The 14,701-nt window shown below is 39.1% G+C and overlaps 1 protein-coding gene across 3 annotated transcripts; it reads left to right on the top strand.

The window, feature by feature from the left end:
• The first annotated feature begins 1,595 nt into the window (after positions 1 to 1,595).
• Positions 1,596 to 14,468, top strand: ppm1kb (protein phosphatase, Mg2+/Mn2+ dependent 1Kb). Of its 3 annotated transcripts, none has more exons than XM_039803162.1 (8): positions 1,596 to 1,767; positions 3,001 to 3,522; positions 3,666 to 3,766; positions 3,895 to 3,948; positions 6,125 to 6,290; positions 6,963 to 7,107; positions 7,598 to 7,732; positions 11,983 to 14,468. In XM_039803162.1, the coding sequence occupies exons 2-8, from the start codon at positions 3,053 to 3,055 to the stop codon at positions 12,112 to 12,114; spliced, it is 1,203 nt and encodes a 400-aa protein (XP_039659096.1). In that variant the 5' UTR covers positions 1,596 to 1,767; positions 3,001 to 3,052; the 3' UTR covers positions 12,115 to 14,468. The 3 variants fall into 3 exon arrangements, with proteins under 3 accessions (XP_039659096.1, XP_039659091.1, XP_039659103.1); XM_039803157.1 differs by having other exon boundaries at positions 2,998 to 3,522; XM_039803169.1 differs by lacking the exon at positions 3,895 to 3,948 and having other exon boundaries at positions 1,598 to 1,767; positions 2,998 to 3,522.
• The last annotated feature ends 233 nt before the right edge of the window (positions 14,469 to 14,701 follow it).

The following is a 14,701-nucleotide window of genomic DNA, read 5'->3' as shown; positions in this document are numbered from 1 at the left end:
CCTAGTCTCACATCACCAGCTGTGTCAACACTACTTCCTACCTTATCTCGTTTTACTGGTCACCATAGCCTGACTACTTGCACCTTACTACATGTAGTAATGTAGTATGTATACTCTATATATATATACAGTAAATATCATCAGGGACTCAAAAACTGCTACTGTACTTCTTACACTTTACACTTATTCATATACTCTAATTTATATTTTTACTTTTCTATTCTTTTATAACAGTCTTGTATAGTCCTGAATATTGCACTATTGTACATGTTTGCACCTTGATTTGAATTTTGTTTGTACTCTTGCGCCTTGTGCGTCTGAATGTTTGCTTTCACTCACACTGAATGTTGCATCATTAATATTTGTATGTCATTTAGTTTAATACTTAAAGGAGTTGTCAACTGAATGGAGTTCTATTAGCAGCAGAGAGCAAAGTTGATTTGATTTACAATCTAATCGGGTTTACCAAAGCGTTAAGAAAAGCTAAAAGACGTGATTGTTTGATTTCTGAGGAGGAAGGAGAGGCTTGGATCCAATTGAAAGATTTAGCAAAAGGTTTAATAATCAACATGATGAAAATGACAAGACAAAACACAAATGTTACACTGCAGCTGACAGCGGACTGAAATCATGCTTCTCCTTGATGGAGTCACATAAAAACAGTCTTGTGACATAACAAAACAATACACTATAAACAGCAGACTGCAGAACCTGCTTCCCTTGTGGGGGTCACAGTTTTGCAGCTCTGAAATCACCTCTGTTTCCAAATTATATTCCTGTGGAATTATGGGTGTTTCCTTGAATGAAAAGTCTCTCAGGATAAGGACACACCTCTGAATTCAGGTTTACTCCAGATCACAGAGAAAGGTCATTTATCATGGTAGTGCCAATTCTATTCAACTTTACAGAGATATGCATTTCCTTTGTTCTAATCAAGTCTGGCCCAACAGGGGATGGCTCCCCAAAAAGCAGAAACAACAGTTACCTTTCCTGTGGGGACTGAGTCTTCTCCAGTATGCTAAATGACAGACATGGCCGGATGATTCTTTAGAAGCTAGAGAAGGTGTGAGCCAGACAAATGCTAATTAAGTGTGGTGTGATGCAATCGGTATTGATTCAGTGTTTTTTTCTAGCTACAGTGTTCATTTAACTAAAAGTATATTTTTATCAGACATCACCAATGGTTTAACTTTTTACAACCTAACAAGAGGCATCTCCAACAAGACATTGCTCTAATATAATTGAGGTACTGTAAAGCACAGACACCAATAACTGCTGTCTGAGACTACTTATGATCAATGGACAAACACAAAGTGCTTATGAGGTCAATTTAGTATGCGATTATGGTGGATTAGGGTAAACCAGAGTGATAGAGAAAGACACATATGTATATATATATATATATATATATATATATATATATATATATATATATATATATGGCTCTGGGGTAAACATACTGGACTCAAGTTAAATGCTTCTCTGTCTGGCTGCGAAATGCCAAAATTGCCGATTAGTGATTGGTGCATACAGCTGTCATTTATCGCTTCGTGGACCAATCATCTGCACTGTGCGTGGGGCGTAAAAGGAGGCGTAGACTTTCCCAGGCTGCTGAATGCTGATTGACGCGGTCACATCAAAGGCCGTATTTGATAACATTGAGGAGGATACAAATCGGGACAAGACGAGGGCGGCATTTCATTAGCGAGATCTTTTGCAGAAACCAATAGAGGACTAAAGTGTATTAATAAATCTTAAACATCAAAGGTATGATTTTAGTTAACACACCACTAAAAAGGTCAAGGGTATGGTCTCGGTAATGTTGGACAAACTGCGAACTTCTAGCTAGCTAATGCTGGCAACCTAGCTAGCTAGTCAGCTAAAGATATGTAGCTAGTTAGCTAGCTAGTTAATGCTAACGCCGTCCAAACGAAAAGCTACTAACTTGTTTGTCCAGCTGCTCTTTTCACTAGGATATGTGTATGCTATTTATGATGATTAAAATGTTATTACTGAAACTCGTGCACACCCCATGTGGCACTTGTGTTTATATAATCGGGATATATTGTTAGCGCAAGCAGCTTTATGACTGTCGAGAGTTGCATCATTCATGTATTAACGTCGTTGACTCATAACGTTACTTTAAAAATCTTTATGTAGTAACGTTAACGCTACTGCTACATTTTGTGAGTATTGTTGGATAGAAAGGTCGTATATTGATCGTATACATTATGTTTATTTCCAAATTGTGATCAATGTTTGCAGACACAATAAAGCAAGGTTGATTTCATAATGTTTTTAATTATGATCAATGGACCAACACAAACTGCTTATTTTCCATCATTAAGACAAACCTTTTCAGGTATACATGTGTAATAAGGTTATTTGGAGTCAGATTTTAAAGATGCGAAATCATGACCAGTTAGGCTGCAGCTAACTGTCTTAATTTTGTATTCTTATGATTATTTTGTGTGTAATTTGTCAAATATCAGAAAATCTCTATCATAATTGACTGGGCCTAAAGAAAAAAAACCCCAAATATAATCAGTTTGTTAAAGAAAAACCTCAAATTCTAATATAACACTTAGAACTTTATTTATCCTGAGGGAAATTGTTGTGCAGCAGTTGCAATATTAAGTGTGAAAGAGTGCAGATAAAGTATAAACAATAAAAATGATTAGTATGGTGCAAAAAGTGGATGTACACAATGGTAAAAGAGCGAATATTTAGCATTTATTGCTTGGGATAAGCTTAAATTCTGTCAATCAACTAACCAGCCCCTATCTTTTCTTAACTAGGTCACTGTTAAGCACCTTTTGTAAAAGTATTTCTAGTTTGAAGAGATCATTAAGGCAAATAGCACAGAGCTAGTGGCAATAGCGGCAACATTTGAGACATTCTGGTCCTGTGGGGCCCTCCTGAACAAACAAAGTCTTTTGTAAGGGGACATTAAATTCTGCTTCCAGTCTAACAGAGTTTTCTTCGTTGTTCGGACAGCAGATCCCTCTACCTCTGCATCCAGTACTTCTCCAGTGTTTGAGCTGTCAAGGTGATGTCAGCTGCCTGCTTTGCGCGCCTAGCAAGGTGCAGTGGTCTTCATGTGGGACGTAGTGGTCTTTTACAGATGGCCACAGTCCCAGTCCCATTCCAGCAGGACAGCCACCTCCAGTTCACAATCTTCCGGAGACAACTTTACAGCCCTTCAGGAAAAAGGCACAGCAACACGCGCTTTGATGCAGACAGCAGTGGCCAACCCACTACTTGGGATTCATTTGGCATCTGGGACAATCGTATTGATGAGCCCATTCTGCTGCCTTCCAGCATTCGCTATGGAAAGCCCATTCCCAAAGTCAACTTATCAAAGGTAGGCTGTGCCTCGCTCATCGGCCAACGCAAGGAGAATGAAGACCGCTTCCAGGTCTCCCAATTGACTGACAGCCTCCTCTACTTTGCTGTGTTTGATGGGCACGGTGGGCCAGAAGCAGCTGACTTTTGTGAAAAATACATGGAGAAATTTATCAAGTAAGGAATTCAATAAATATGCTGTTATCACTTATCTATACCAGTGATTGTCACAGGAAATGAATTGACTGATTAACAAAATAAAAGTCAAACCTTTTGTAGCTGATATACTGATCAATGTGGTCTTTTGGTTGTTGTCTCAGGGACCTTGTGGCAGAGGAGTCCAATCTGGAAGTAGTTTTAACGAAGGCCTTCCTTGAAATAGACAAAGCTCTTGCAAGGCACCTGCATTTCTCTCCAAATGGTACGTTATTTCATGTGACATGTCCATAGATATACTGTGTATATGCATACGCACATGTATTTATGTAATGACACTTTTTTTTTTTTTTTCTTCTCTCTTCGAAAACCTAACTTACTTATTCTACCTAGGCTTTGAAGCCTTGGATTTCCCAACTGACATGACCCAAGCACTTTTGGTTAGAGGTCTGTCATTTAACCCAAAGTTACTTACTGACTGATGAACAATAAACCAGCTACAAGTAGAGCAAACACTAGTGCTTCATGCTTCACCATTCATCTACATATACAGAAAGGCAACAAATTAAAGGAAAAACTGAGTACTTGTGTGGATAAACATAACAAATGTGTATCTTTCCATGAGGAGGAGTCACTGAATGGTTGTTGATGAGTATGAAAAAGGTGTGAATCATACGCTATGATCTTCACAGTCACCAGATCTCAACCTAGTTAAACACCAATTGAAGATTGTGGACCGGTGCGTTACAGTGCGCTCCATCACCATCAGAAACCCTAAATAAGGGAATATCTTTAAGTAGAGGTCCAGGGATTCTAGGCCAGCAACCACTGAAGCTGTTCTAAAGTCTTGTGGTGGTCCACCACTTTACAAAGACACGAAATGTTTTTGTTTTTTTTCCTTTAATTTGTCACCCATCTGTTAATATTTTGTCAATCTGCAAAGTACATTGTTTAGCACGGGTATTAAGGGTAATTTGAGCACTGCTCAAACAAATGAATGCAAAACATTTCTCTCAATAAATCATATGGTCTACATCTTTGCCCTTGTCATATAGAAAGTTATATAACAAATTAGCTTGACTTTTCTCAAACAACATATGTATTAGGGGTGTGCAAAAAAATCGATTCATGTTCGAATCGCGATTCAAGCTCTACCAATTCAAAATCGATTCATAGAATTCCAAAAAATCCATACATTTAAAAAAGATTTATTTATTGTATGTCTACTGCAATCACATGGGAAAAGTAACTACATTTATATACTCTGAATCGATTTTTGAATTGAATATTGAGCCTAAAAATCGATATTGAATCGTGACATTTTCTGAATCGTGCACCCCTAATATGTATGTCTGATTAAGGTTATCTGTTGATGTAAAGGCTAGTATACCTGTAATGTGGCCATACATCGGCCACGCTGTGTGAAATGTCCCAATATGCCTGTGTGTGTGTGCATGTTATCTACGGCAGCTGCTGACCCAGCTAAGAGCTGGAGGCCCTTGGCACCAATGTGGATGACGAGAGGCTAGATATTGAAGGAGAGTCCAGCGGGTCCTAAATCCTGGACTACTGGAAGGTTCCCTATCTTTCTCTCAATCTGCTCCCTCTTCCTTTTCTTTTCTTCTCTCACCAAGTGTATGCAAAGCTTCTTGTGAGACAGTGCTTCAGTTTGACAAGTTGTATGAGATGTACGTTGTCAGTGACCGATCTTGTCCGTGAGATGCAGCATGTTTGATATGCAGATTAGGCTTACACATATCTTTAAAAAATTCTAGCTAGTCATCTCATTTATCTCTTTGGAGAGAGAAAGGTCTAATGCAGATCTACAAATGTCAGCTGATAAATCCACTTAATGACATTTAATGCTGTTTCATCATGTGTCATCCCTTAAGGAACTAAATTTTGTGTAGTTAAATATTCTCCAGACACATAAAGTTGACTAGAACCATGTTGCTGAATTTAATTTTAAAATAGCATCTTGCTGTTTGCCTGCATTAATGAGAATTACTTACCAAGTCAGTACCAAATAATTATATTTGAAATCACTTTCGTTACTGTCATTGTCGGGCAGAAACCTTGTATCTTTATATTCTGTCATAAATTAAAAAAACAAAAATCATATATCAATGCTGTTGGTCACCTTTTAACTCTGTGGTGAATTTTTCACATTTGTACCTCTAGATAAATGCATGCAAAACATAGAATTTAAACAAACCACCCCTTTCAGGATGTATTAAGAAAAATAGTTCTCTTTTTTTAGATGAGTGTGTGTGTGCGTGTGTGTGTGTGTGTGTGTGTGTGTGTGTGTGTGTTGTTTTTTGAATATTAAGATCAGTACTAGACACTGATAAGTGTGGTGTCAGTTAACATTGATTATTTTTTAGTTTCAGCCTTAGACCTCTGCTTTAAAATTTGCTCTGGACCTCTACTTTGTGTTTAAACAGTTCGACCTTTATGTGTGACTCAATTGTTTACTGTGTCTCTCTAGTCCACTGTATGACTTCCCACCCATGTTTTAATGTGTGAATGTGAGTGTGAGATACACCATGTGGTTGTTGTGAACAATGTGAACTTTTTTTTATGGCATGTTCCACCTCTGATGTTTCCTTTTATGTCTCTGTAGTACCCGGGATGAATGTAGGAAGCACCTCCACTGTGGCCTTGCTGAGGGACGGCATTGAGCTGGTGGTGGGCAGTGTGGGTGACAGCCGTGCAATGCTGTGTCGCAAGGGCAAGGCCCTTAAACTCACTGTCGACCACACACCTGAGAGGAGGGATGAGAAAGAGAGGTACATTGTCAGTTTAGAAAAATAACGGGATGATTGTCGGCTGCATTTGCAGGGTTGTTGTGCCTGTTGGAGCAACTTTGTCTTTCTTATTGGTACGAGGATTTTGGTGACCTCACATAATTCCCGGAATAACCCATTTAAACTGGAGCAGATCAGAATAAATGAAAACACCTGTGTGGAAGTGCAGGGCTTCTAAGAAACAGTTTTGCTACTGATAGTTTTTCCCCAAATGAGAGTAACTAAACTTGTATCTGTGAGAAGATTAACATCCAGTGGTTAAAAGCAGCTACTATTTTTATTTTTTATTTTTATGAGATGATTGTTTGTGAAGTGACCTTGGGTGTCATGAAATTATTATTATTATTATTATTATTATTATTATTACTGAACTGTCCATCAAAGGGCGGGATGTGAAACAAACAATTAGGCTTTATTGTATTCCTAATCCCTGTTGATTGTTTAAATTTGAATATACCCCCGTGAGTAAAACCCAACATGCCAGATTTTTTTTTTTCTGCGTCTTCAGAATCCGATTATTAGGTTTTGATGAGTCAAAAAGCATCAGAACCCGTTCACTGGCATCTGCAGTAATGAGAAAGCAATTTTTTTCCTCTTTCTCACTGAACTAACAAACTTCTTTGTGTTTCTCTGTCCCTCTCCACCTGAATCAAGGATAAAGAAAAGTGGGGGTTTTATTACCTGGAATAGTCTGGGACAGTCAAACGTCAACGGCAGGTTGGCCATGACGCGCAGCATCGGAGACTTTGACCTGAAAAACACGGGGGTCATTGCTGAGCCGGAGACCAAGAGAATATCTGTAAGTTTATACATTTGTCCACTAAGTGTTTAAGTCTAATTTATACAGGATTTTTACTGAATTATGTCCTTGATCATTTGTCCCAAAATTAAGAGATTGTATAGTGACAAATTCAGCCTCTCAACACGAACTGCAGAGATTTAGTTTTTTTGTTATGGTTAATAGTGTATGTACCACAGCATAATTGCAACACAGACTTGTAGCAGAATGTGCACAGTACAGTAATTTTGCACATCTGGATATATTTTGTATAACTGTTCTATCTGCAAACATATTCATCTGAATAACCATGTCTATGAAGAAACTATATAATTAGGTATTTTTTTGGATTAGATTTTTGTTCTCTGCTTTTGCATCAACATAGTTTCCCCTTTTAAGGTTTTGGTTATTTTCTTTTCTCTTATAAATGACAGTAATTCAGTGCTACTTGGTGGAACAATAGTTTCAAAAAGCTTGAAATGTTTCTAAATATTGCTTGCACTTTCCTCAGTTGCACCATGCCCACGACTCGTTCCTGGCGCTGACCACAGACGGCATTAACTTCATCATGAATAGCCAGGAGATCTGCAATGTCATAAACCAGTGCCACGACCCAAAGGAGGCAGCTCAGAGAATATCTGACCAGGTAAGATGTTCGTACTTGGCTTGTAATGCGCCCATTGTGAAACCACACAATGTATGTAAAGGAGTGTTTTGTGATTTGAATGGCCATGGTTTGATGCCTCGCCAATTGCATAAGGATGTTGTTTATTGGCAGGCATCTTTGAGTTGTGGAAGATGGACATATTTGTTAAAATTTAAGCTTGCATGTTTTGTTAGACAGTCAAAATCCTAAAACTGTGTCCACATGGATTAGCCTATCATGACACTCATCATTTGATGGAGAGATTAACTTGTAGCATGTACACTGTTGAAATACTTTTAGGCATTATGTTTGGTAATGTCCTGCACCAAGGCAGTATTGTGGACAAACACGTTGCTCTCTAGGTCAGGGGTCGGCAATCTTTTTGATACGAAGTGTCCTTTTCAAAATGTTTTTTTTATCAGTGTGCCATGTCAACATTAAAGGTCCAATATGTAATATTTGTACTGTAATAAATCCAAAAATGACACCAATGCCTCATCAGATATTAAGGAAACATGTTAAACTGAAATACTATCTTTTCTGACAACAATGCTAATTTCAGTATTTTTTCTTTTTGAAATTTACATTCCGTGACGGAATTTATGTTTTGATCTGTGTGTTGTTATCAACGGCCCAGTTTGACAGCCAGGCCGGGTTGCCAGATATACCTGTAAAAACGTAAACCCAGCGCGCTACAGCTGTAACGTTAGTACAGCCATGAAAGCAGCAAACAAACAAACAGGATCAATGGAGATAGATTCTACCCGACCTAAAAAAAAGAAAACGGCATGTTTCTAACAGTTGCGTGACCAGAGACATAACAACCCCCTGGTAAATAATGGAGATGTATTTGAAAGATGGAGACAGCTTAGAGCCCAAAAGGACGCAGAGTTGGCTTATTTTCTCCTGAACCGGTAAGCATTAGCTTCAGGCTAATTTATCACAGCTACTAGGTATGGGCATTTTTTGTCATTTCAACATTTGTGTTCTCACATTGAATTATATAGCTAGAGTACCCGAGTTGGTTACTCGCAAAAACAATTGAGACACAGCCAGTAAAGTGATCCCGACTGGTCCCGGCTAACGCCGCCATGCTAACCCTGCTACCTGTTAACGTTACCGGAGAACCAGGCAAGCAGCCCACGGCTGTTTACAGCGTGTAGCCTCGACAGCGGCTGGAGCCGACAACGGTGAGTTATTTTAAGCGCAGAGGGGGCTGTAAATCGGAAAGAGAGGACTGTGAGTTTGCAGTGTGTTTAGCGATTTTTGCCATAATTCTAAGCCAATGAAGTGTGTTCCGTCGGTAAGGTAGTGGTATTTTTAGCGTGCTTCGTTCTAATTCTAAGCCGAGGAAGTGTGCCTGACTGGCGTGTGGAGAGGAACAGTGAGGTTGTTGTGTTTTTAGCGGTTCATAAGTAATTTTAAGCCGAAAAAGTGTGTCTGTCAGTTGGTTACAGAGCTCCGCGTGAGCACGGGCTTTTATGACTGTCAATATAGCCAGCATCTACCGTTAGCTACTCCGCTGTGCTGTGGAGTAATGTCTGGCTATGTGAGAAAAGTGTCTAGCAACGTTGTTGTGAATGCTGCGGTCTCAGCCTGGCAAGCCTTGTGAATTTTGAAATTTGGTCAGGTGGGTGGGGAATTGTAATTTTCTTCCATAGCAATATGTAATTTTATTCCATAAAAACATTTGGATTACGATACAATCCACCGACCATGTATATACGAGATAGCGCCATCTTATGAATACATACCAAATATAAACCAATTTGTTTTCATCTTAAAATTTACACCAATCGTTTTTATCCAAAAAAAAAAAAAAAAAAAAAAAAAAAAATGAGAATAATGTTAAATGTTACCATTGTTATGAAACATCCCCATCTGAGTTGAATCATACATGTTGTCAGCAATACACTCAATACTTAATACTGCTTGCAATGATATTCCCTCATTTCAAAAAAGGTTGCAATGGCAGCAAATGTCACAAAGGGAGACTTATGTGTAACAAACACTATACAAGAATGCTGCCATGAAAACACATCTGAGATGAAAAGAGACAGAGGTGCCCTTGTATGTAAAGTCATATGTGCTACATTAAACAGATGGCTACCAGTCAGTGTGATCGCTGGCCCTGCTTTTCTTTGCTGAGCTCCATAATCTGGGGTTCGTAGCCTACTTAGCCACTTTAAATTGCACACAAGCTTCGGAGTGGTCAGTTGTCAAACGACTGCGGGAGGGGCTGAGCACGCTCTGCATATGTGAGAATATCTGCTCACAGAAATATGGTGATCCGAAGACTGTCAGCAAAGCCAGTGCAATGTTCCTCAAACAAGATGCAAGTTCCGCGATCATGCCTTGCTCAAACTTTCCCGCAGCTTAGCTACCTGACTGCTGTGTGAAGAGCCAGCATAGACATGAACTGTCGGTGTGTTAGAGCAGATCGCTTACCCCGGATTTCCACTGGATGTGTAACGGCTCCGGAACGGCGGCGGAGTCATTAGGTTTCCATTAAAGTCAATGTGTGTATTTCCACCGGTTGCAGAACGGCTGCGTTCCGACTGCGTCCCAGCCCCAGCGGTCCGGAGCAGATACGCAGAGCTTCTATTTTTGCCGGACGCCGGAGAGAAGATGGTGCGGGACAGGAAATCGAGCACCGAAGCAAAATAAAACATCCGGTTAATTTTCAAAATAAAATACACCGTGCTCATGGCGGATCATATTTCCCTGCACCACACCTTGAAAACACAGCACAGAGTTGTTTCCCCTCTACTCCTCTGGATGGAAACTAACAGTTTTGTGGTTCTATTCTACGTGAATTCGCAAGAACTTGTGGGTCCTCGTGACTACAGCTGTCAGTCATGGCCGCAGCCATGCCGCAACAAATCCGGACCTAGTGGGTATTGACGGACGGCAGAGCATGCAGCAGACACGCAGCGGAGCCGGTCCCCAGCTGTTATGCATCCAGTGGAAATCCGGAGTTAGCTATGAAGTTAACAACTTTCACCACTGTAGCCATAACCTCATTAAGATCAGAATTTGCCATTTTTGCACAAAGACTTTCTTGGTGTATTGTGACGTTTCATGATGGGGTGAACAACTTGTTCCTCGATTAATGTGACTGCTCCCCGCTGTTTCCCCGACCATGGCGGGGGCACCATCGGTCGTCGACTCGTCACTACAAAAATCTTGCTAATGTCAGTCCCTCGCTCCTCAAAATGCTCCAGAAAAACCCTGGCTACATCCTCACCTTTTGTTGTTTCAGGCATTGGCTTTAAGCAACAGAGTTCCTCTCTTACAGTCCCATCACCGTATCTTGCCATGACTGCCAAACATGTTATGTCATTACATCCACACTTTTGCCGACACACCGCTACCGAGCCCGCTCCGCCAGCAGCGTAACTAGTAGCTTCCTAGCCAATCAGAGCAGAGGCAGAGTAGGGTGGGTCTTTGCTGCATGCGGACGGGGATAGTTTTTATACGGTCTATGGTGGGGATACAAGTCAATCAAACTACCGTAAGTAAAAGGTCGCGCAACTGTGAACGTTGTAATGTGGCATGCGGATGAGAGAGTGCTTCAGCATTTCAACCATGATTTCAACACCTCAATAACTCTCTTGCACACATATTGCCAGCGTACCATTGGTTAAGGTACCGCGTGCCCATGGTGGCACATGTGCCTAAGATTGCCGACCCCTACTCTACGTTACAAATACACACGCCACTCATAATTATTATTTCAGTGATTCAGTGTTCCTTAAATGATAAAGGTGCTTTCAGACAATGGGTGGTTGCCACCAGCTAAATGTGTATTGTTTCTATCTCTGTGTTTTCTATGGTTGCCATGGTCACACAGTGAGCCGAGGTAGCACGTTGAAAAAGTTGAACCATCATAAACTCGGAATGCAGTAGCAACAAGCAATACTGTATTTTATTCTTTAACTGTTGATGAATCTTGCAAGTATATGTATTTCTAGAAAAGAAACTATTTGCTACACCTCCCAAAGCCGGGATGGTTCCAATATAGCTTGACCTAAATGGTAAATAACCCCTCATAAATATAGGACCTCTAAGTGGTGATCAATGCAATATGGTCCTAGAACATTAGGTCATCTTAGGTCTAAGACAATTGTGTCTAAAGAGTTCAAATTAACAAAGTAACAAATAGCCAGTTATCAGCCCTTTATGCACATGTTAATGTTTTTTTTAATTATTATTATTATTATTATTATTATGGTCCTCTTCTCTCTCAGGCTCTTCAGTATGGCTCAGAGGACAACAGCACAATTATCGTGGTGCCCTTTGGTGCTTGGGGAAAGCACAAGAGCTCGGACACAAGTTTCTCCTTCAGCAGAAGTGTTGTCTCCAGTGGTCGCTGGGCGTAGTCAGTTGGATTAAAAGGTGGACCTAATTAATGTGTGCAATACAATCGAACAACAGTGCCCTTGTGAAAACATTATAGAAAGTGAGGTGTGTCCAAACAACAATACAGGGTTACAACATGTTATTTAGAGAAGCATGGTATTTATTAGCCTCTGTGAAGTAAGAGGCAGTGAATTCATGATGTGCACTAAATGAAAAACATCCTCTTTTATAAAGGTTTTATCTACCAGCAAGCCAATGATCTTATAGGTGCTAAAAGCTGACAAGTGTTTGAGTGGCAGACAGGATTTCATGATGACATGAAAGCCGTCGCTTGTGTATATGTAGCCTGCTCTACATTAGCTATGATTTTAAGACTCGTATTCCTGACTGTCTGCCATTTAGATAAATTATCTATTTAGCTGTAATGTATAGAAGCCCTGAGAGACAAGTGAGAACTTTTTTCAGTTTCATTTTTTTCCAAGTATTTATTTTTTTCCCATCTGTGAAAACAGGTAGGGGGGAAAATCAGGCAAATTTTTTCTGTTTCAAAGTGTTGTAATACTCATTTTGGCCACAAGAGGCTGAAGTGCACCACTACTCTGTTTTTTAAATAGGACTGAAATAATTCACTTTTCTGCCAAGTGAGTTTTAATTTTGTCATGCACTCACTAAACACAAGGTACATATTGTGTGTTAACAAGTTATATACCATTACTGGCTAATGACAGATTAGCACTGATTCAAATAAATTCCTAGCCTAAAAGAAAGCCATGATGGAAAAGTTGTATAAGAAAACATGAATGCTTTGAGTCGTATTTAGAACAGAACATGGGGTAGTGGTACACTTCAGCCTCTTGTGGCCGAAATTAGTATTACAACAACAAACAAACAAATTAGCCTGAACACATATTTAGACAGATAGGAAAAAAAATATGAGCCTGAAAAATAAGGCTTGCATACCTCTCAGGGCTTCTGTAATACAGTTCACGTTGATAAGTCACAATAAAAAAAAAAGTGCATCTGGATTTTACCAGTTCTTTAAAGCCTGCAGTCTTTCCATTTCTCCATGTTCAGGATAGGACTGCAAGCATAGAAAACAGTGGGGTAAATCTAATAATTGAACATCACTTATTTGTCAATTGATGGGAATTAACTGAACCCTTGTATAAGAATACAAAATCTACTGAAATGTACATAGAAACATCACAACTTCTGAAGCAACTGGCCTATAAGCATCATGACCAAAATCAGCGAAAAGGTCTTGATGACAGTATGTCAATTCTGGAGTTTCCTGTTCATCTTTTTGGTCAAAGCATCCCATTGATGAATTGAGCATTGATGTCCAATTGCACAATCTTTGGTGAAATGAACCCTAAATGTTCTGTGATCTAGTGAACTAGTGTTAATGGAATTGCTTAATTCTATTTATATGAGCAGCATTTCAGTGGCTGAATCTGACATTTAGAAAATAAATAATAGGATATTAATGTTTCTTCTCAATTAAGTGTAAATGTCTGTACTGATTTGGAACAGGTATTGTAAGGGCACTAAGAAGTTTTAAGGGTACCGAAATGTACAGTTTGTTTTGTAAATAACTCTATTTATGTACATCTGGAAAACTGATAGTTATCATTATTTAAAAACTTGTCTAAAGAAAGTATCATATCAGAATATTTCATAAGTACAGTACCTTTGCTTAGGTGTTTGTATTGTGTAAAGCTACATCGTTTGATTGTAACTCATTTACACCATTTATGTGTCACTCAGAAATATGAAAGCACTTAATGCAATAGAATTGTTCAGCTAAGAGCCATTTTTGACAATGTGAATGTTTGCTTAAATGCCCTCCATGACTTAAAGAAAAATCAATCCCAGCAGGGTATAAAAGTAATTAAGATGTCTTGGCTGACCTCAGTGAGTGGGTCTACTGTATTTCCAGTGTAAGACGGGCTTGAACCATTAGATCCACTGTTCAGTTTTTGTTCACTGTTGAGCTTTTGTTTTGTGGTTGTTAAATCTAGATAAATGAAACGCTTCATATTTATCATTGTTGTTCTATCTTTGAGATTTGCAAATGTGTAGCCATCAGTTTGTCCTCAATCACCATTAACAGAATTTTGTAAATACAAACTCACATATTGAGTGAAACCTTGATTTATTACAATGACTTAGTCTTTATAATTAACATGTCCTCCTTACAAACCTCATCTGTTAAAGTTATCTATCAAAGTATGTTTTTATTTACTGTATTTTGTTTCACTGCCTTTAACATACTATCATTGCAGCTGTGGACCTGTATCTGGGACCTAAAATGTGACTGTGTTTTGGTCTGAATGGCTTGTTACACTTCAATTAAAAACTATACATCAAACAATGATGTCTTTGTTGAAATTTACTTTATGTAGTAATGTTTACTAACCATTTAAACATTTTACTGTACAATGTCACAGTCCTAAAACCAGAATGTAAATGACTAACATTTGCTGTATAGTCAAACCTATTCATCTTCTTGTCCATTTTATCAAGGAATATACATGAAATGTTTGATTTGATGGTTGTCACTTTTATAGCCGTTAATGGAGCCTGCCAGACGCTGGATTTTTGAGG

The sequence above is a fragment of the Perca fluviatilis genome, chromosome 1, assembly GCF_010015445.1.
Source record: "Perca fluviatilis chromosome 1, GENO_Pfluv_1.0, whole genome shotgun sequence".
In the NCBI taxonomy this organism is placed as follows: domain Eukaryota; kingdom Metazoa; phylum Chordata; class Actinopteri; order Perciformes; family Percidae; genus Perca; species Perca fluviatilis.
Note: the sequence above shows the minus strand (reverse complement) of the source record. Positions and strands in the feature narration are given on the sequence as shown.